The 22890-nt window shown below is 41.0% G+C and overlaps 1 protein-coding gene and 1 pseudogene across 1 annotated transcript in view; both read right to left on the bottom strand.

Moving 5' to 3' along the window:
* Positions 1 to 3699: 3699 nt before the first annotated feature.
* The window catches only part of HPSE2 (heparanase 2 (inactive)), an 827209-nt gene continuing 808018 nt past the window's right edge, over positions 3700 to 22890 (bottom strand). Inside the window, exon 12 of the mRNA XM_004457034.4 lies at positions 3700 to 6416. Within this exon, the coding sequence (XP_004457091.1) occupies positions 6251 to 6416 (166 nt within the window). The 3' untranslated portion in view covers positions 3700 to 6250. The remainder of the gene's footprint in view (positions 6417 to 22890) is intronic.
* On the bottom strand, positions 14725 to 15832 carry LOC139439154 (PRELI domain containing protein 3B-like; annotated as a pseudogene).

The raw sequence follows: 22890 nt of genomic DNA, 5'->3' as shown, positions 1-22890 counted from the left end.
GCTTGCACTGCCCTCACAGAGATCTCTTACAGAATGCTGTATGAGAACAGTCAAATTGCAGCTTCATGGGGGCAAAGGAGTGCCAGGTGTGGGACATACAATGTAGCACCCAGGACCATGATGTATCCTGAAGAATGAGGGCATTCATATCTGTGTAAATGGAGAGAAAGGGTGGAATTCTGAGGGTCATGTGTGCCTGCCCAGGACAAGAAGCATGCACAGAAAAGACTGGGGGAATCCCTCTGCTTTTGTCTTTTGGCTAGAGTCTAAAGTCATTGTATGGCTAAGCTCTGAAGAGACCACTCACATAGGCTAATCTGTAAAGAATGAGAAAGTTGTTTTATTTTTTCCTTTTTTTTTTTTTAGCTCTTAGTATTCAAGGAAACCTCTGTCATAACATCATAACATTATCTGGATACAAGCTTAAGGAACAGATACCTCAGAGTTTAAATTCCATTAAAACACATTAAAACATCAAAATGTCCAGGTTATCAGAAGATTACAAAACAGACAAAGAAACACAAGAAGCTATGGCCTGTGAAAAAGACAAAGTGTTAGAAATCATAAACAAGGAGTACCAGACTTGGGACATACCAGACAAAGACTTTTTAAAAATGGTCCTGAATGTGCTCAAAGAGCTAAAGAAAAACATGGACAAAGAACTAAAGGACATCAGGACTATAACAGAGGAACACAAAGAGAATATCAATAAGGAGATAGGAATCATGAAAAGGAACCAAACAGAACTGAAGACCACAGTACCAGAAATTTGAAAATATTCCCTAGAGATATTTGAGCTGGCAGAAGAAAGAATCAGTGAACTTGAAGATAAAACAATTGAACTCATTTAGTCTGGGCAGCAGAAAGAAAAAGAATGAAAAAAAGTGAACAGGGCCTGAGGAACCTGTGGGACACCACCAAGCATACCAATATACACTGTGGGAGTCCCAGAAGGAGGAGAGAGAGAGAGAAAGGAGCAGAGAGAAAATTTGAAGAAATATTGGCTGAAAATTTCCAAAAAAAAAAAAAAAGACATGAATATACACATCTAAGAAATGTACAGGGAATTCTGCTGGTTGAAAGGAAAGAACAGGGAAGCGGACTTGGCCCAATGGATAGGGCATCCGCCTACCACATGGGAGGTCCATGGTTCAAGCCCTGGGCCTCCTTGACCCATGTGGAGCTGGCCCATGCGCAGTGCTAATGCGCACAAGGAGTACCCTGCCATGCAGGGGTGTCCCCCGTGTAGGGGAGCCCCACGCGCAAGGAGTGCGCCCTGTAAGGAGAGCCGCCCAGCGCAAAAAAAAGTGCAGCCTGCCCAAGAATGGTGCCGCACACACAGAGAGCTGACACAACAAGATGACGCAACAAAAAAAAGACACACAGATTCCTGGTGCTGCTGATAGGGATAGAAGCGGTCACAGAAGAACACACAGTGAATGGACACAGAGAGCAGACAACTGGGGGGAGGGCAGAAAGGGGAGAGAAATAAATAAAAAATAAATCTTAAAAAAAAAAAAAAAGGGAACACTAGGTAATTGAAGCTGCATAAAGAAATAAAGATATTCAGTACAAGTTATGATATAGGTAAATATAAACACTAACTATCATATATTTTATTTGTAACTCTACTTTTTACTTCCCACAGGATCTAAAATGCAAATGCATAAAAAGTAATACTAAATCAATGGTTTTAGATTTGTAATATATAGATATATAGATAGGTCATTTGTGTCAAAAATTACATGAAGTGAGGGGAGGGAGGGATATAGGAACATAGTTTGTATATGTTATAGAAATTAAGTTGGTATCAAAACAAATGAGATTTGTTATAGATTTAAGATGTTAAACATAATAGTTGTAGGGTTTCTGGTTAGGGTGATGGGTAAGTTCTGGTAATGGATGGTGGTAAACGTAGTACAACCTAACACATGTGATTAATCCCATTGAATGGTATGCTTGTGGGTGTTGAGATGGGAAAGTTTAGGTGGTGTATATGTTTCTACAGTTAAAAAACAAAGCAACTAAAGAGACAATGACAATAAATGCAATATATGATCCTGGACTTGATCTAATAGTGGAGGAGAAAAGGCTTAAAAGGACATTGGGGCATATGGAAAAAAATGGAATACAGACTGTAAGTTTTATATCAATGTTAAATTTGTTGAACTTCATAACTATTTAAGGTGGTTACATAAGTAGATATCCTTGTTCTTAGGAAACGTTCAAGGAGCATGATATATATATAACCCACTCTCAAATAGTCAGAAAACTGATGAACAGATATAGATGAATTGATAGATGGATTGTTAGAATGATACAGCAAATGTGAAAAATGTTAAAATTGGTGAATCTGGATATCTGGATGGTGGTATGTTGGAGTTTTCTATAAGGGTTTTGTATTATTTTTGCATTTGTCCTATAAGTTTGAAATTATGTCAAAATAAAAAGCTTAAGAAAAAAATATTTCTATATCTTTTTCCCTCTTTATCATTTTTGGTTGTTCTGTTGATATTTCAAAAATGTAAAGTTTTTCCCAGTCCCACTGTCATTATTGTCAGAGGCATCCACTGGGTTCACCTTTGCTTCTGCAGAGATTAAACATTACCCCTTTGTTTTCAGAAATAAAGCGGTTCTCCATGGATTTCCAAGGCGAATTCTGTAGCTGTATCCATCCCAAACACAGGGGTGTTGAGTTCAAGCAAGCACACCTGCAGATGCTGGGTCTGCCCCAAAGCCTTCTGGGAGCACAACAGTTCACAGACATGCCTGGGTCCCTTGTTGTCCCCTCCCCAGAAGGCCACAGAGGCTCCCCAGTGCAGAGAGCATGGGAGGCCCTAACAGAACTGAAGGCAAGAGACAGAATCTTCTAACAACTCTTTCCCACCAGAGGGCACAGGCTCATCTCCTGGGGGACTGGCTAGCTGCAGTGGGGACTGGGGCTGAAGAGGCCGACTTGGGAAAATTGAGGTACTGGGAATTGCAGGCCTTGGTTTCACTGTAGCCCAGTTCTGGTATTTTCAAGCTTTCTACTTACAGGAGATAATGGTAATAACCCACAGTTGCAGCTTTTTCAGGATACTAGAAGATTTGGAACTTTCCAAATAACAATGAGAATTTGTTCTGGGCCTTCTTGATAAGAAATGAGAAAGAAAAATCATTCCTAGAGGCAAGAGGAGCAGGAAACATTGCAACAATAGGCCCCAGCTTTTCATTATGCATTATTACTCCTTCAAATAAGCCTTTCAGCGAGCTCCTTTAGTTTAAAATAATTTGGCTCTTAAGACTTTGATTATCTTGTTCATGTTTTGTTTTAGGAAGGAAAAATCTCGTCTGGGAAAGCTGGCAGATGAGCTCTTCTGTTCCTGATCCAGCTTGCAAGATGCTCCCTTTATGTTTATCATGATAGTGAGTTTTGCCACAGGCTGTTTTTTGGGTGAGTGTGATAGGGGATCTCCTTATAAAGAGCAGTCCTCTCTGGTTTAGTAGCTATCCCCCCTCAAGTGAAAAAGTCTTGATATCCTGCACTAAAATCTCTGTGGAATGTGATGTGATCAAGTAAGTTTCTTGGTATCCTTTGAACAATGCAAATACTTCTTCCATGAGATAGTTGCAAAGTTAGAACTCCAGAATTCCAAACATAAATTTCAGTGAGTCCCTCCTCCCTTTATATTAACTAAAAAATAAACAAAACTTAAATCTCTTGGGAGCAGCCTTTAATATACAGAGAAAGACGAAAGAAGCAGGAACTCCTATATTCTGTGAGTTTAGACTTAGTGAAAAATCAACACTTATTTACAGAAAGTGTGTTCAAATGGGGCTCTGGAAGTCCCGGCTCTCCTGGATTAGCAGAATCGATGCAGAGGCAGAAGGGGCGCGTCTCTGACGTGGGCAGCACTGAGCTTGGTAGTTAAGGGGGCAGGCGCTGGGCTATCCAGAGCTTAGCAGCATGCTCCCCTGGGGGCCCTCGGCAAGCTGCGGCCCCTTTCCAAGACTCACAGGGAAAGTGGGGCTGCCATGCATGTAAAGCAAACCATCCCAGAACCAGGCCCCTGGGGAAGTCTGGTTACAATCGTGATGATCAGCCCTGCAGCTGTACCTGCACCAGCCTGTGGAAGAGATTTTCATATCTGCACACATATTTAAAAGTTTGGGGAAACAATCTTTTCATTCCTTGTTTCTTTCCTTCTCGCTTCTTACTTTGGCCTGTCCCTCTGCTGCTGCTCTCCCCTCTCTTCCACCCCCAGCCTTGGCCCTCTCTGCCCTCTCCCAGAGCCTGTGCTTCAGTAGGAGGGGCCTGTTTCCAGAGCAGAGGAGGCCCCTGGGCCAGCTGGTGCAGGGCAGTCTCCTGGCTGCTCTTCTCTCTCCAGCAGCTCCCACGTTAGGAACACCCCTGACCTGTGCCTAGCCCTTCTCACTGGCTTGCCTGCTCCTCCTGCCTGCTGCTCTTCCTGCTCCCGAGAGAAGGCACAGCAGCAGCCACATACAAACTACCCTGTCAGCTTCCCTCTTTCCAAATCCTCATTCTCCAAACTGAGAACACTCACCTCCTCTCTGGTCTAACCGTCCTCATGTCTCAGGCCTCACATCCACTTTGCAGACTTGGCCCTAACCCTCAGCTCCTTGGGCATCTCGGGCATCTCCCTAGCCTCTGGCCTCGGCAACCTCCCTCTTCCCATTTCTGTATTTTCACAACAACACAAATTGTATCACTGTTCACTGGAACCCTACAGCAGTATCAAATATCCCCCCCATCCCCCTTTAAAGTGTCATCATGTCATTTATCCTCAGGGGAAAAAAATCATGTCCACAGAAAAGAAAGTCATTTCAAGTGCAGCTCGTTTGCAAAGACCCATATCCCCTTGAATCATATGGAAGTTCCTCATCATGGAGCGTAGATCCTCATCTACGTCCCATCTGCCTTACTGCCCCTCCAGCTCCCCCTGTCACACACACTTCCAGGGCTCCAAGAGGACATATGGGCCTAAGTGAGAGCAGACTGGTCACCCAACTCAGAAGCTTCTCACCTGCTCCACAGCTTGCCATCAGACCTCGGGGTCCAGATTCTTCTTTCTTTTCCCAAATAGCTAAGAGAAATCTGTTCTTTGCTCACACTGGCTGGTCTGAGATAGATGGACCTGGACACCTTTAATGACAAGATTTGATTTCTGCCTGGTCAATGCCAGCAAGAGGGCACAGCTCCTTGGGCAGAGGCAGAAAAGTTAGATTCAGTTATGTCCTACTGTGATGACTTTTTATTCACCTCTTCACTTTTAAAAAATTGTTTTGGTCAAGCAACCCATAAAGGGCTTACTCTAACAAGTCCCTAAGATTGTCTCACTTTGAAGGCATTTCTAATTGGCTTTGTTCAGTTGTGTGTTTGTGTGTTTGGTGGTTCAGGGTGTTTCTCATTGCACTAACACTCTCTTCCTCACAGCAACATGAAGGATGGTTGTTTTTCGTGGTGCCTAATACATTGTTCTCCACTCAATGAATATTATTACCTGACTCCCATTCCAAACCTGGGGGGATCTGGAGTCACAGAGGAATAGAACCTTTTTACAAAATCTGGAGTCTGATTGTAATTTTACTTTTGACGCACCTGCTTCCCAGAGGAATACCCAGTGATTGATGTCAGTGTCAGAAGCCCAGATGCACACACATACATCAGCTGTGAAATTACATAAACAGCTCACCCAGCAGGCCAGAGCTGACTCGCCCATTTGCTCCCTTATTGAAAGAGAGCGGTGATAGGAAACCCAGGACAACAGCAGAAAACAGACAAAGGAGAAGGATTTAGAAGAGGATTGGGGTCCTGCATGTGTACCCAGTTTTTTCCTCCCTCACCTTCCGCTGAGGGCAGCAACAACAGGCTAAGGTTTGAGGTCTGTAGATGTATTGCTCTGTGACTAGGATCATGGGGAGTTGTTTGGAAATATTTGTCCTGGGAGTGTGCTGTCATCTTTTCATGGTGCAGGTATGTGGGTATGTATAACTATACACATAACTTCATCCTTCTCTTGGTACAGATGTCTACATTGTCCTTTCAAATGGATGTGATCTATGTAGGCAAAGCTAACACTATGACATTTAGTCTCTTTGGAGAGCAAGTCTGTTGATTCCAGCAGGATGGGGAGGCAGAAACTTGTCTGTTCCTACGATGATGTCTGAAAAGTAAGGATGCTATTAAGGCGGAAGAGTGGAAAGCAGTCCAGCAGATCCACTGGTAGCTTGCGTGTGTGAGGGTGGCTTATCGGTAGCGGCAGGCCAAAGCGTTGACGTTCTTGACCACATAAAAGCCCATGGTGACTGGAGGGATGACCAATGTCCGGCCGGCCCGCAGTGGGCGGGGCTTCAATTCTGGAAGGGTCCCATCATCCACCATCACTAGGGGCTGACCATTCAGCTGCACTGACCTACAGTGAGAAAAACAGTTTGGGATCCGTTATTGCATTGTAATGGAGTCATCGCAAAAAGGCCTAGGTTGTTCCAAATTGCCTGTTTGTCTGTCTGATATGTGCACAACACCTCTTGACACTATGCCTCAGGCTCTGATCTAGGAGCTCTACATTTTTTGTTTGTTATGAAATCTTTTATTATTGGGGTATTACACCCTTCTCAAAACAGATAAAAATTTACAGAAATTACACAAGGCAACGTTTTATCAAATGTCAAAATTTAGCAGTATTGTTGAGCAGAAATGTTATTTCAGTTGCATAAACCATCTTTTGTTACAAAAAACAATTAGAAACTGTACTAGATTTAATGGGTTTTTACAAACGTCCTAAGAAGTCTTAAGCGAAATAATATTTTAAATAGAAAAACACTGATTTTTAAATAGCTTAATATACTATTTCTGTGGTTTATGTACATAACTGATCTCTTTTATAGGAAAACTGGATGTTTATCACTTGCACATTAAAGATTGTAAAATAAAGGCAAGAGCTAATTGCCTTTTAACAGAAATACTCTGTGAAAAAAGTAAGTATTAAAGATATTATTTAGTGGTTGGATAATTATCTCTACAAAATATAAAACAAAATATATTTCCTGAGTTGTTTTTGAGTCTGCAACTGCCTGTTGGCATCTAAAATCAGGATTCCAGAACAAAAGCAGCTGTGAAATTCACTTAGGGATTAGTGGTCAATCATTTTTTTTCTTTTAATTTTTTATCTTCCCTCCATACCCCACAGTGGCACCATATTATTAAAAACATTAAGTATCTAGGATTTATGCTTCATATCAAGGTATCATTTGAGTAATCTGTGGTTGCAATTACTTCAAAAAGTAATAATATTCAAATACCTGTCATAACAGGCTTTAGGAATTACAATACAGAACCATGATTTTGACATATGGCAATTTACAAGTTAGGCAAATGTGAAATCTAAAATACGTAAACAGCTATTTTTCTATTTAAGTTTAGAGTGCTGCAAAATTAAGGAAATGCCTTTATTTTTTCAGTTATCATAATCAGCCCATGCATGGTACAGCAACTAAATCATAAAGATTTTTCAAAGAATAAATCCAAGGAAGGTAATACCTTTACTAAGTTTCAAAATTTTGTCAAATAAATACAGTACTTTTAAAAAAAATTTATTGAACTATATCTACAAAAACAATAAGTGTATACTAGTTGTGAACTTACAAAACAAACATATATAATATCAAACAAACATATATAACACCTCACCCCACCACCAATAACTTGCATTGTTTTTAAACCTTTTTAACTAATTATTAAAGAGCATTGTCAAAATATTACTACTAAACAAAGTATTATTCCCCTAACCAATCCTACTATTATCTTTATATCATTTATATATGAACATACATAAACAAGTGTATAGTAAAAGTTGTGAACTTACAAAGCAAACATGGATAACATCATACAAAGGTCCCCTACATCAACCCTCCACCAACACCTTGCATTGTCATGAGATGTTTGTTACAAATTATGTAAGAATATTGTCAAAATCTTACTACTAATCATAGTCCCTATCTTCCATTTGGTGTGTTTTTCCCCCAACCCACCCTATTATTATTTTTTAAATATATTTTTTTATGACAGAAGTTAAAAACTTATCAGACAATCAGGCACATGTGTAGAATTCCCATCAACATCCCTCCATCAACACCCCACAATGAGGTGTGTCATTTGCTACAGATAAAATAATATCATCTGATTGTTACCATGCCCATAGTGCACATTTGGCTCATAATATTATTAGTACTACTAACCACAGTCCATGAATCCCTCCCACTGTATTTTTCACATGCTTCTCCACATTCCCAACATCCTGCAGTAGTGGTATACATTTGTTCTAGCTAACAAAGGACACTCTTGCATCTGTACCATCAATCACAATTCTCATCCACCTCTTAGTTTACTGTGCTATTCACTTCCTAGATTATTCTCTAGCATTCCGTCAATTGGCATTTACATAACTAGACTACCATTTTCAGTCATACCCCATTTATAAACTAGCTGTTAATCACTGTGTGTTACCATCCACTCTATACATTTCCATACCTTTACAGTAAAGCTAATTAAAACTTCTACATACATTAAACATCAGTAGTCCACTAAGTCCTTCTCTTATCTCCTTTAAGCACCACCATTTACCACCAGGTCTTGAAGATATTTTCCTGCAATTTCTTCTAGAAGTTTTATGGTTCTTGCTTTTATTTTCAGTTTTTTGACCCATTTTGAGTTAATTTTTGGATAAGGTGTGAGATAGGGTCCTCTTTCCTTCTTTTAGCTATAGATGTCCAATTCTTCAGCACCTTTTGTTGAATGGATTGTTCTGCCTGAGCTGGGTGACTTTGACAGGCTAGTCAAAAAACACTTGTCCATACCTGTGAGGGTCTATTTCTGCACCATAAATTTGGTTCCATTGGTCTACTGTGTCTGTCTTTAGGCTAGAATCATGCTATTTTTATCACTATAGGTAGGTATTATGATTTAACATCTGGAGATGAGGGTTCACTTTTCCCTTTTATGATGTTTCTGGCTATTCAGGACTCCTTACCCTTCCAAATAAATTTAATGATCATGTTTTCAATTTTTTCTTTAATGCTGGTAGAATTTTTATCAGGATAGCATTAAATTTGTATATCAATTTGAGTAGAATTGACATCTTGATGATATTTAGTCTTTTAATCCGTGAGCATGGAATGTTCTTTCAGTTATTTAGGGCTTTTTAAATTTGTTTTAACATTGAGTTCCAGTTTTCTGAATGCAAGTGCTTTACATCATTGGTTAAGTTTATTCCTGACTATTTTGAGTTTTATCTGTCATATTTTATTTTTACCACACTTTTGACACTGTTAGTTACTTTTATTGATATAATCTTCATTTCTAGACTCTCTTCCAGGTCCCTCTCTCCTGTCTTTTCTTTTCAGGCTCTAGCACACCCTTTAGTATTTCCTGAAAATCTGGTCTCTGGTTTAGAAATTCTCCCAGTTTCTATTTACCTATGAATAGTCTAACTTCACCCTCATTTTTGAAAGACAGTCTTGCTGGATATATGCTTCTTGGCTGGAAGTTTTTCTCTCGTAATATCTTAACTATATCAGACCACTGTCTTCTTGCCTCCATGGTTCTGGTGAGAAATCAGCACTTAATCTTATTAAATATTCCTTATATATTATGCATTGCTTTTCTCTTGCTGCTCTCAGAATTCTCTCTTTTTGTTTGGCCTTTGACATTCTAATGAGATGTGTCTTGGAGTTGGCCTATTTGGATTTTTTTTGGATGGGAGTACATTGTGCTTCTTGGACAGGGATATCTATGTCCTTCATTAGGGTTAGGAAATTTTCTACCATTATTTCTTCAAATATTCTTTCTGCCTCTTTTCCCTTCTCTTCTCCTTTTGGACACCTATGACATGTATGTTTGCATGCCTTTTGCTGTCATTTAGTTCCCTGAGACCTTGTTCAATTTTTTCCATTCTTTTCTTCATCTGTTCTTTTGTATGTTCATTTTCAGAGGCCATTTCTTCAAGCTCACCAATCCTTTCTTCTGCCTCCTCAAATCTGCTATAATATAATTCCAATTTTTAAAAAATTTCATTTATTGCACTTTTCATTCCCAGAAGATCTGCTATTTTTTCTATGTATGTTTTCAAATTCTTCTTTGTGCTCATCCAATGTCTTCTTAATATCCTTAATCTCTTTAGCCATCTCATTGAATTTATTAAGGAGATTTGTTTATATTTACAATTAGTTGTCTCAACTCCTTTATGTCATCTGGAGGCTTATCTTATTCCTTTAACTGGGCCATAGCTTCCTATTTATTGGTGTGGATTGTAATTTTTTGTTGGTGTCTTGGCATCTGGCTTACTAGGGTATTTATTCTGGGTGCAGTTTTTCTTTTTAGTTTAGGTCTTCCTATCCTTTCTTCCTTGCTGCTTGTGCAGTAGGAGCCAAGCATGTAGTTGGTGCTGTAAGCTGTGGAGGCTCAAGCTGCCATCATTGCTCCAGGGACCAATGAAGCTTCTTCCAACTTTCTCCCTTGCCAGGGGTAGAGACAGAGTCACAGCTGTGTGGAATAATCCACATGTAGGCCTAGACTGTAGTTGCCCAGAGAGACTGATGAAGCTTCACATAACTTTCTCCCCTGCCTGGGGTGGGGATGGAGCTGCAGGTGTGGGCAGTAATCTATGCAGTGCAGGTCTAAGATGACCGCAGTTGCCCTGGTAGACTTCTGATTTTTAGTCTATTCCAGCCAAAGTTACCTGCAGTTACCTGTATAGGCTGGTGCAGGGCTCCTCAGCCTCCTCCCTGCCAGAGGCAGAGCTAAAGCCTAGGCAGGCTGATCTGTGTGAAAGAAATTGGTTCCTGCTGACACTGAGATTTTCAGTCAGCCCGGCTTCCCCTCAGGCTGGGGGCGGAGTCAGAATGGCAGCTACTGGCCTCTTTCTGACTTGGGCTGGCTCATACCCCACGGTTATCTCTTAGCCAGCCAAGTCAACCAATCAGCAGCTGAAATTGGCAGCGAACTGTCTCCTCCTGCCCCGTTTCCTGGAAATGGAGCTTCCAACTCCAGCCACAGAATAGCCCCTGGGGTGGCTCACACCGCCAGAGTAGGACAATCACCGGTCCGCTGCGTGGCCGATAATTTCCCAGAGAGGCTGGAGCAGGTCCCTGCAGCTTCCTCCCTGCTGGAGGTGGCCCTGGGGCCTAGGCTAGAGCTGAAATCTGACCTGGATGGAAAGAAGCTGGTCCCCACCTGCACTGGGATTCTCAGTCTACCTCGCTTCACCTAGTGCCAGGCACAGTTAGGATAGTGGCTCCCAGCCTCTTTCTGACCTGGACAGGCTCAAACTTTAGCTGTTCCCAGGATTATACTGTAGCCCACTGAATTTACTCATCAGTAGCTAAAATTGGTGCCCAATCGTCTCTTCCTCCCCCATTTTGGGAAAGTGGAGCTTTCATTTCCAGCCGCAGAACAGCTCCCAAAGAGCTTGTGCCTCCAGCGGAGGATGGGCAGCAACCTCTGCAGCATGGAGCCTCTACTTATGAGTCTTCTCCGCAGATGGGCAGTCTTCTCCTTCTACTCCTTCAAGGACTTGCAGGATGCTCTTCTGGTCTCCTTAAGCCCCCAAACAGGTGCTTCAGCTAGCTCCAGATAGTTCTGGGTGTTTACTAACTGCCCTGTAGCAGGAGCTGACTCTAGGAGCTCCTTACTCCGCCGCCATCTTGCTGGTTCCTCCCCAGTACTCTTTTAATACAATAATATTATACTCTTTTGGAGTCATATATTACTTTGGTGATAATTTTCCCTCAAAAAATAGAATTTAAGTACCAAATCTGAACACTGGTTTTTAATGGTGATTGATAGCAGAACAAGTTATTTTATACAAATTGATATGCTTTTAAAAGGATACAATTTCTCCTTTGAAAGGGAGTTCCTTCATGTAAGCTATTGAAGTTTAATGCAGTAGGGCAATCTTGTGTACATAAAAGGTGTTACAGTTTTGTTCTGGGGTTGCTCCCAAGCCAGGTAGCATTCCAATATATGAAAGGGGAGGCCTTATGTTCTCAAACAGAGGGGAGGGTGTCTCTTGAGAGCATGGGTGGCTCCCAATGGGGGAGGACAGACTAGTGTGTCAAGCCCTCAGCATTGTTGTAAGTATCTATGACTCTTGCCCTTCAAGCAGTGAAGCTTGGTTGTCACTGTGGGTCCCGAGGGGTGGGGAAGAGAGGAATAGAATAGATGGAAGAGGGGAAACTGGGGGTCAATGGAAGTGTTCCATAAGATTGTGCAATGATGGATATAGGCCATGTTAAATTTAACCAAAAATATATAAAAATATATAGTCTAAAATGTAAACCATAATGTAAAGCATAATGGAACCATGGTTGGTAGCCATGTTTCAATATCTGTACATCAGTTGTAGCAAATGTAACATCCACATGTAAAAAGATCATTGCTGGGGAAGGGTGAATAAGGTTTGATGTTGAGTATATGGGAGTCCCCTATAATCTATATGTGACTTTACTGTGACCTAAAACTTTTCTGAAGACATAATAAAAAAATTAAGAAAAAAAAGGATATAGACACTGAGGAAAAATGGAAGATTGCCTTGCCGCTGTACATACAGGGCAACACCTATTACAGAGATGAAAGACAAACATAAAAAAAAAGTTTTATGACATTTTTCATTTTTTAATACCCCAATTTTTCACTTTAGTTTTTCCAAATTATTTTGTATTCTACTTCTAATATTTGAACCTGTCATTACTACTACATTTTCTTACTAATTGAATTTGGCAATATATTAGGCTTCATTTTTGAAGAAATTTTGGATCACAGAGGGGTTCAGCTATGGCAGGGGAGGAGCACTGGTGTGGGATGTCATTGATGGGGAATGCATGGGTGGAAGGGAATTCTCCAGGGCATGCATATAGGGTATATAGATATGTTCAGATGTTCATTGGGTATTGTCATAGTAGGTAGAGTTACACACGACAACTGAGGGAGTGCTTGAGTTCCCATTCTGGAGCGCTCATTGTGAGCTCCCAATGGAACAGCAACAATCCCCCAAGTGCAAGGACAAAGCCCAGTGAAGATGGATGGTCCAATGATGGGCCCTTGATACTGATGACTATGTTTATGAGCCTATGTGCTTGAAATTTCAACTAGGCCTAGAGCTCCAGGGTGCCTAAGAGTTACCTCCTGAGAACCTCCATGTTGCTCAAATGTGGCCACTTTCTAAGCCAAACTCAGCATGTAAATGCATTACCTTCCCCCCAGCGTGGGGCATGACTCGCAGGGATGAGCCTCCCTGGTGCTGAGGGATTACTACCAAGCACCACCTGTTGATGCAACTAGAAAAAGACCTTGAATGAAAGGGGGAAATGGTAAAGACAAATGAGTTTATATGGCTAAGAGACTTCAAAATGAGTTGGGAGATCATCAGAGGGGTCACACTTATGCATGTCTCAGCAGGATCCCAGAGACAGTCAAAGAAGATACAACCCCAGGTAGAGATGCTCCTGAGGGCTACGGAGACACCCAGGTCCTATGGTCATGGAAAATGGCTCTGGAGTTCAGTGTCTTGCCAGTGGGCCTTACTTTGTAATTTGTGCTCCTGAGTGTGATGGAGTGGGACTCAGATGTGACCTCTCTACACATGCCTCTTCTGTCACTTTTACTGAACCAGTGGTTGGCTCTGGGGTTGGTGTATGCTTAGGAGACTTGAATCTCTGGACTGTCCATGAGCCAGCTGGGCCCAGAGCCTCAGCAGAGTTGCAATACCTACACTCCAGTTCATTGGACTTACCCAGGTCAGCTAACAGGGAGGTGAGGATGGTCAACCACCACACCAAGGAACCGAGAGAGTCTACAACTGCAAGTAGGAGAATTCCATCCATCAGCCATGTGGGATCTAAGCCCCCTCTCGATTTAGAGGTGGAGTGGACATCACCATTCCAGGGTCCTCAGGATGGAGGAATAAAATATGGATTAGAGTGGACTTACTGGTATTCTATTATAGAATTAGTATCTCTAGCAATGGAAGAAATTGTATCATTGATGTGGAGACAATGGCCACAGGAGTTGATGAGGGCAGGAAGAAGGAAGAAGAGGTGTGATATGGGGGCATTTTTGGGACTTGGAGTTGTCCTGAATGATATTGCAGGGACAGATGCAGAACTTTATATATCTTGCCATAACCCACTGAATGGACTGGGGGAGAGTGTAAATTACAATGTAAACTATAATCCATGCTGTGTACCAGTGCTCCAAAATGCATTCATCAAATGCAATGATAAAAGAGGTTGCTGATGTGGGAGAAGTGGGGGTGGGATGGGGAGTAGGGTGTATGGGAACCTCATATTTTTAATGTAACATTTTGTGTGATTTATGTATCTTTAAAAAAAAAAGACAATAAATAAATTCTACCTTGAGGAGACTGAATATGCCAATGCCAATTTCAAGGTACTTTTTCAAAAAATTATAAAATTTTACCATAATTACCCAAACCCTTAAAAGTAGATGGTCGTTTAAAAAAAAAAACACATTAATTTCAGATGTTCTCTTTTACTCAGAAGCCCTGCATCTCCTTTGTTTTGATCAAAAGTCACATATCATTTCTTCAACTTATAAATAAAAAGTCTACCTAGAATATATGTTGTAATGTAAAAAAATAAAAACTAAATATATTTCCAGCTTGGAAAGACCTGGGGGGGTCCACTGTTGTACACCAATTTTCATTATCATTTCTCTATAAATGCTGCCACTGACATTATTGTCCTTATGCTCCCTCTTGTCAAAGCCATCAATTCTTCAGTCTTGGCTTTTGATTTATGTGTGACCCATTCTATTGTTTCTTGGCCTTCATCAGCATTTGAAGAAGTTGTACTTCTCATTAGCCCTTCCAGGTGACTGCTGAAGCTAACTCCTTTCACAGTGATTATGGCTTTTGAGTCAAAATAGTTTTTTTCTGGTTCTTGAGGATGTGGTTTGTATATGTCTCTCATATACTGAAACCATATTTGCAAATGAAATACTAGTAGATTTAAGTTCCATTGTTCTCTCTATAGGATCAACTACCAAAATGTTCCTGCACATAGGTTTTGGTTTTTGCTTCGCCAATAAGATATTTCACAATGGAAGGCAGTCCCTACTCTGTGCTGAGAAGTCTTTGGCTGTGCAACTTTCCAGAGGGATCTGTAAGTCTATCTGACTGCTTGGGTTCATAGGGTTTGGGTATTTCTTTTTTTCGTTTTTTTCCAAGATTTATTTTATTTTTTATCCCCTGCCCCCCACTGCTTGTACTTGCTGTCTGCTCTCTCTCTCCATTCACTGGTGTGTTCTTCTGTATCTGCTTGTCTTCTCTTCTCTTCTTCTCTTTAGGAGGCACTGGGAACCAATCTTGGGACCTTCTGACATGGGAGAGAGGCACTCAGTGTTTGAGCCACCTCAGCTCCCTGGTTTTATGTGTCTCTCATTGTCTTTCCTCTGTGTCTCTTTTTGGTTGCGTCATCTTGTTGTATTAGCTCTGTGCATGGGCCAGCTCTCTGTGTGGGTCAGCTCACCGTGTGGGCCAGCTCTCCATGTAGGCCAGCTCTCTGTGTGGGCCAGGTCGTCACATGGGCCAGCTCACTGTGTGGGTCAGCTCTCTGTGAGGACCAGCTCTCTGCACAGGCCAGCTTGCCTTCACCAGGAGGCCCTGGGAACCGATCCTGGGACCTCCCATATGGTAGACGGGAGCCCAATTGCTTGAGCCACATCTGCTTCCCAGGTTTGGTATTTCTGCCTTGTAGCTGTCATAACTGTTTCCCATAGGTGGTCAAGGACATGCTCTGAAGTCCATGTCTTCATGGTGCAGGGGACAGAAGCAATGTCTGGGCAGCACTAGGAAACACTGAAGCAAGAGGTAACACTGGTGCTGCCCCCACCACCTCAACCCTCCAGTCACTGTTGCTTTACATTTAATGACTCATCCAATCATCTTAACAATGCTCTGAGAAACTGGACTATTTTTATCCCCATTTTACATAAAGTGGCTAAGTGACTTGCCCAAGGTCATATAGCTCTATGGTCTGGGAGCAAGGATTTAAACATATTTTCCAGAGCAAATCGTCTAGAACAATGAAAAGCCTCTATGATGCAGAAGCCATAAATAATCTCATGTCTTTTCTTTTAAATCGTACTAGCAGCTCTACCTAAAGAGTTTTTACCTGTGGAATGATATATATGCTTAAGATGATGTTGGAAATCTATTTAACTGGTATCTTTCATTAATTTATTCGACAGTTTGGAGAAATGACATCATGTTCCTTGTCTAGAATTGTTCTGAAGGGGGACATCTAACAATACATTTTCAAAAATGAAATTTTTCATATTTTAAAATATGAAATTTTTCATATTTTCAAATATGAAAATGAATCTTCATATTTAATACTTAATAGATACTTCCATTTTAGCAATACAACAAAGTAGGTAATAGAAAAGGTATTTATGATCACAATTCACCTATTCTGCTTGCTTTTATTCTTCCTGTGTGTGCAGCCAGCCATTTTCAACCTTAAGAAGGGGGACAATAGAAATAGCAAAATTAAAGAGAAAAGGGAAACAATTTAACAGCTCATCTTAGGCTAGATCTGAGGGAAAATGGCACCCATACTTGGCCTGGGTACAGATCCAGACAACTTGCCAGCTTTCCTTGGCTGGGGTATGACAATCAACTATCCAGGTTGAAGCTCAGTTTTTTATGGGTCAGTAGAAAAGTATAGAATGTATATTGGTACAGAGGTCTTTGTTTAGTGTTCCTTCTGTGCTATGAATGATGGACAGGTTTAGAGAGAGACAATCAGACCCATGCTCTAAAAAGCAGTGAATCCCCAGCGATAAGCATGTTGTACTTTGCTCCCAGTGGCAGGCGAGGCAGAGCAGCAGCTCTAAGCCTGGCCCCACATGGATAGGTTTGGGCCCAGCTCAGATTAGACAGGCCAAGGGGGAGGATCCCCCTCCTCTTGGCATTGCCGGTTTTGTCAGAAATGAGCACAGCACTCCTGTTTGCAGAGTCAGGCCTGCCTCTGCAGTTAACCGGCTGGGAGAATCAAGATCTGAAGATCACTGTTAACTTCATCAAATGTGCAGGGAACTTTTCCGTATGCGACTGATTCTCCCTGGTGAAGACAGCCTACTCATTGTACGTGGACATGAGTGCGGGTGCAGAGAAAGGTTCAGTTGCAAAAAACACCCACACACATCTTCATAATGTATTTTCTTTTCTGTTTTTTTCAAACTTTATTTCAAATTCAAAAAATAAAATAACAGATAAAAGACAGCTCAACAAGTTATGAAATCAGTACTCTCAAAATTTCTGTCCAGGCACTTTTATCTCACCTAATTCCAAGATCTAACTCAATTGTTCCTCCAGTATTCAGAATGACACACAGATGAACTCAGCTTATGTTAAATGACGTAATCAAGGTCTCCTCATTAATGAAAAAAAAAATGAAGTGAAAAAAATGCTTAATCATATTCATATCTCACAAAACCAAACCCCAAATTCTTTTTTTTATCTTTAGCATTAATATCGTATCTTTTTTGCTTTTGCTACAAAAACATTACAATATTGTTGTTAACTATAGTCTATAAATTACATTAGTTATATTTTTTCCATGTATCACCATACTCTTAACACCCTGTAGTAGAAAAACATTCCTCTATTTATATTATTAACCACAATCCTCATCTATTGCCAAAATCATTGTTATTCATTTCCTATATTATACTCCAGCTGTCCTCCAATTAACATTAAACTCTCTAGACTACTCTTTTCAGCCATAATCACAGCCATTAATCAACAGTGTTTGTTACACTCGTTATAATGTGTTACCATCAAGTCCATCCATTACCACATATTTACAATTGACCTTATTAAACATTCCACATACATCCAGCATCAGCTCCTATCTTCTCAACCCATACTCCGTCTCCCACCAACCTACACTTCATAGTCCAAATTCTTCTCATGATATTTAGTTCATATCAGTGAGATCATACCAAATTTATCCTTTTGTGTCTGTCTTATTTCACTCAACATAAAATTCCTCCAAGTTCCTCTGTATTGTCATGTGCTCCCCCAATTGATTTGGTCCTTCTTATCTATAGAATTAGGTGTAAACACTCTTTCTGCAGAAGTAGGTAATACCCTTTTAGTTTCAGTTATTTCCAGAGTATTGACATCTTTGGGTACTGGGAAGTGCAAAATAAAGTATAATAAGCAAGGCCTTTGGAATCTATACTGGTTACAGTCATTTGGAACAGGTTCCATGCTGGTCCTCATTGGATGGTTAACAAGCTAACTCAGGTGTGGGTGGAACCCAGGGAGCATGGTTAAGACTCTGGACTGAAGTCTCTAATTTCAGAAGCCAGGTCACTAACTTGCTAGATGGCTTTGGAAAGTGCCTTCATTTCACTGTCTTGCAGTTTTGGCATCTGTAAGAATGTCATATAAGCTGAAGCAAGAATGAAATGAAATAAAAAAATACAAAAGTGCTTTGAAAGCATGAGGAGCCATATAAGCCAGATATGGTGGCACTGTTGCGATTCTTTTTTTTTCTGTTATGGGTAGATCAACTTTCTTTGGTCCTTATACTTGGCTGCTCTGTGGCACTGACATTTCTCATGGTCCCCTTCTTAAAACTCTCTTTTCCATTGGCTCCCACAATCTCTCATTCATTCATCGGTTTTCCTCCTTCATTTTGAGATGTTACTTCCTTTCTGAGGGGAAGCTATTCCCCCTACCTGCCTCTCAGATGCTGGAGTTCCCAGTGTTTTTTCCTTGGATCTCCCCTGGGTGCTACATTCACACGACCTTGATTACAAGCCACATGCTAATGCTTACCAAACCTGTATCTGTGGCTTAGATCCTTCTTCTGAACTTATGTATCTGCACTTGGTGTCCCACCTGAACTTCAAAGTTACAATGTCCAAATTAAAAATCTTCCCTTCAAATCCTGTCTTATCTCTGCCTTTATTAACTTTGTGATAGAACCACCATTTATCCCAATTCCTAAAAGAGAAACTTGGGGGTCATCCAAGATTTTTCCAAGAATTCCCATATCTAGGATCATTAAGTCAAATCAATTCTATCTTTCACCATATTTCACATCTTCTCCTTTCTCTCCAGTCACTGCTACTACTTTAGTTCAGAGCTTTTTGTTTTTTCATCTAGTCTACTGCAAAGGCCTCTGAAACCTACCTCCTTGCCCCTGGCCTTGCCTTCCTCTGCCCTGCTTTCCACATGGCAATGTCACTCTGATGTCAAAAAACCTCCCCCTCGCTTACATCTCCATGTGGATGATAAAGCCTAGCTCCAGCTACTTCTTCAGACTCAAACCTTCTCCTTTACACCAACTCTACCTGGAAAACAGACCTCTGGGTGCAGATGTGGAGTCAAGAGAGCAGCTCTTGGGAGGCGGGGCAAGATGGTGTCTGAGTGAGTGCACCTTACAGTCTCTCCTGTGAAGAGGCGGCCGAGAGTCGGGTTGGAGTCTTGCCGGAGTGGGCTCTCTTGGGGGCTTGCAGGGTAGGGGGTGTGTGGACATCGATTTGGAGAGAGAGTGGCGGAGGTGGTACTTGCTAAAGGTAGAATTGCAGCTTAGAAGTACAGAGTCAGAAGCTGTGGGCTGGCGGGACCCTTCCCCCTGGGGCTGGCGGCCGTGGTGTTTCCTGAGAACTGTCGGTTGTGTGGTGGCATTCCTGGGCCCCGTGGTCCCTGGATGCATGGTCCCCAGGTCCATGTCCCCTGAGCCCTGTAGCCCGTGTTCCACTGACCTATGTGCCCTGGGTCTGCAGAGTCCTGGACCACCCTTTCCCAAGTCCAGCACTCCCGGAGATCCAGGATTGCCCTAGCCCTCTGGTTTTGGACTGACTCTGTGGGTGGGAGGGATTCAGTGGGGGGTGCAGTAGGAGGGTCTGGCTAGTGTGGGTTCGATTTTCTGGTGATGAAAGGCAAAATGTCAAAAACAAAACTTTTTCGTTTTTTCTTTTCTTGCCCTTGGAGGAGCATACCGACTGGCTTGGGGAGAGTCTGGGAAGAGAAGAGTGGCGAATCTGCTGAGAAAGCCCGATTCACCTAAATACCCTGGGATAGGAAACTTGGCCTGGGAGAAGGTGGAGTCAGAAAACCAACAAGACCTCTCATAGCACACCTAAAGGAGAGGGACTGTAGGAGCTGCTTTCCATGCCTCCAATAGCATACTTGGGGTTCCTGGTGAGGGTGGGTGTTCTCTCTCTGGAAATTAAGAGTCATTGTTTTCTGTGCAGAGCTGATTCAACAAGGACCCACTTGAATCTCCTATCAGACCTCTCAGGCAGCTTTCCTGCTGCTTGGGAGAGAGGTAAGTGAGGAAGGGAGAAAAGGGGGAACGTCAGATCCCTAAGCGTTTTATTTAACTACAAACAGGATTTCTAGCTTGAAACTTTCCCTAGTATTTGGTTGGTTTTTCCTTCCTCTTTATCCCTCCAAGGCCCTTTTTGCTTTCTTTCTTTTTTCTTTCTCTTTTTCTTTTTCCTGCTTACTTCCCCACTCCCTTTTGTCCCTTTTTTCCCCCTCTTTCTTTCTTTGCTTTCTTATTCTTCTCACATTAGGTGCTGCAGGGAGAGCTTCACATTTGCTGTATTTCCTCATCCTCCATTTACTCTTTTCTGTGTGTATTGATTTTGGCCACCAACACTATTCCCTTCCCTCTACATCTTTCTATCCTCCATCATTGATTGTTTCTCTTACATTACACTTCTCTTTGTTAGCCCCCCTATTTTTTTGACTTTTTATTACTAATACCTTTGTTCTGTTTTCTGCCTTATATTTACTCTTTGTATTAATATTGTCCTCTCTTTTCTCTTTCCCTCTCTCCTGAACACACAGGCCTTTTAATTCACACTGTATTCCTCCCCATATTCAGATTTTTATGTACTCTACTTTTCTTACTGTTATAACTCTACATACCTTACATGAGTCTAATATCCATTCTCGTATATCTCACATGGTTCCTCTGTTAATATTTACTATCAATACTACTATTATTCATATTCTTTTCTTACTCCTTTTGCTTTCTCTGGCCCTAATATTTTCCTTCAAGTGAACTTAGCCAACAATAAGGAAATAGAATAAGAAGAACAAAGTGACAAAGAGAAGACTTAACATGCATGCAAAAACAACAACTAATTAAACTCCAAACCAGACAAAGAAGCTAAAAAACTGACTAAACCTGTCAAGATAAAATGATGACCAGGCAGCAACAAAAAACTACAAACCAAACCAATAATCAGGAAAACATGCCCCAATCCAATGAACAAATAAAAACCAGGAAGAGGAGCAGAACATTGAACAAGTAATTAAAGATCTCAAAACATATATTAGGGACCAATTTGAGGAGGTGAAGGAGGAGATTAAGAATATGAAGAAAACAATTGGAGAGAATACAGAAGAAATTGCAAACATACACAAAAAAATAACAGATATGGTGGTGATGAACAGCACAATTCAAGAAATCAAAAATACATGCTCAGCAAATAACAGCAGACTCAAAGAGGCAGAGGAGAGATTAAGTGATGTGGAAGACAGTACATCTGAAATCAAACAGATAGTAGAACTGGTTGATAAAAAGATAGAAGAAATCCAGCAGGGGCTTAGGGACCTGAATGACAATGCAAAATGTGCAAACATACATATTATAGGCATCCCAGAAGGAGAAGAGAAGGGAAAGGGGACAGAAGAGGTGTTGGAGGAAATAATGACTGAAAACTTCCCAAACCTATTGAGGGAGATGGATGTACATGTCCAGGAGGAACAATGCACCCCAAACAGCATAAATCCCAACAGGGCTACCCCAAGACATATACTTGTCAAATTATCCAATGCTCAAGACAAAGAGAAAATACTAAAAGCAGCAAGAGAAAAGAGAACCATGACATACAAAGGAGGATCCATAAGATTAAGTGCTGATTTCTCATCTGAAACCATGGAGGCAAGAAGACAGTGGTATGACATAGTCAAGGTACTAAAAGAAAAAAATGTCCAACTGAGAATACTCTATCCAGCAAAATTAGCATTCAGAAATGATAGAGAGTTCAAAATATTCACAGATAAACAAAAACTAAGAGAGTTTGCCAACAAGAATCCTGCCCTTGAAGAAATACTAAAGGGAGTTCTGCAAGAAGAAAGAAAAAAAACAAGAGAGACAGAGTTGGAGGAGAGTAGAAGAGCAACTAAAAAGACAAAAACAGAAAATCAAACAGAATATGACAAACACAAATCCAAAGAAAATATGGCTAATATAAGTAATTCCTTGAAAGTAATAACACTGAATGTCAATGTATTAAACTCACCTGTCAAGAGACTAAAACTGGAAGATTGGATAAGGAAATATGACCCATCTATATGCTGTCTGCAAGAAACACATCTTAGACCCAGGGATTTAAGGAGGTTGAAAGTGAATAGCTGGAAAACAATCTTACAAGCAAACAATAACCAAAAAAGGGCAGGAATAGCTATATTAATATCAGACAAAATAGACTATAAATGCAAAACAATTGTGAGAAACAAAGATGGACACTACGTATTAGTGAAAGGGATAATCTTTCAAGAAGAAAGAATAATCATAAACATTTATGCTCCTTACAAGGGTGCCTCCAAATACATGAGGCAAACACTGGAAAAACTAAGTGAAGGAATAGATGCCTCTACAGTTATAGTGGGGGACTTTAATATACCACTATCATCTTTGGACAGAACATCTCAAAAGAGAATCAATAAAGAAACAAAAGCTTTGAACAATATATTAGAGGAGCTGGACCTAATAGACATACAGAACATTACACCCAAATACAGTAGGATATACATTCTTCTCAAGTGCACATGG

Source organism: Dasypus novemcinctus, chromosome 6, assembly GCF_030445035.2.
Source record: "Dasypus novemcinctus isolate mDasNov1 chromosome 6, mDasNov1.1.hap2, whole genome shotgun sequence".
NCBI classification, from domain to species: domain Eukaryota; kingdom Metazoa; phylum Chordata; class Mammalia; order Cingulata; family Dasypodidae; genus Dasypus; species Dasypus novemcinctus.
Note: the sequence above shows the minus strand (reverse complement) of the source record. Positions and strands in the feature narration are given on the sequence as shown.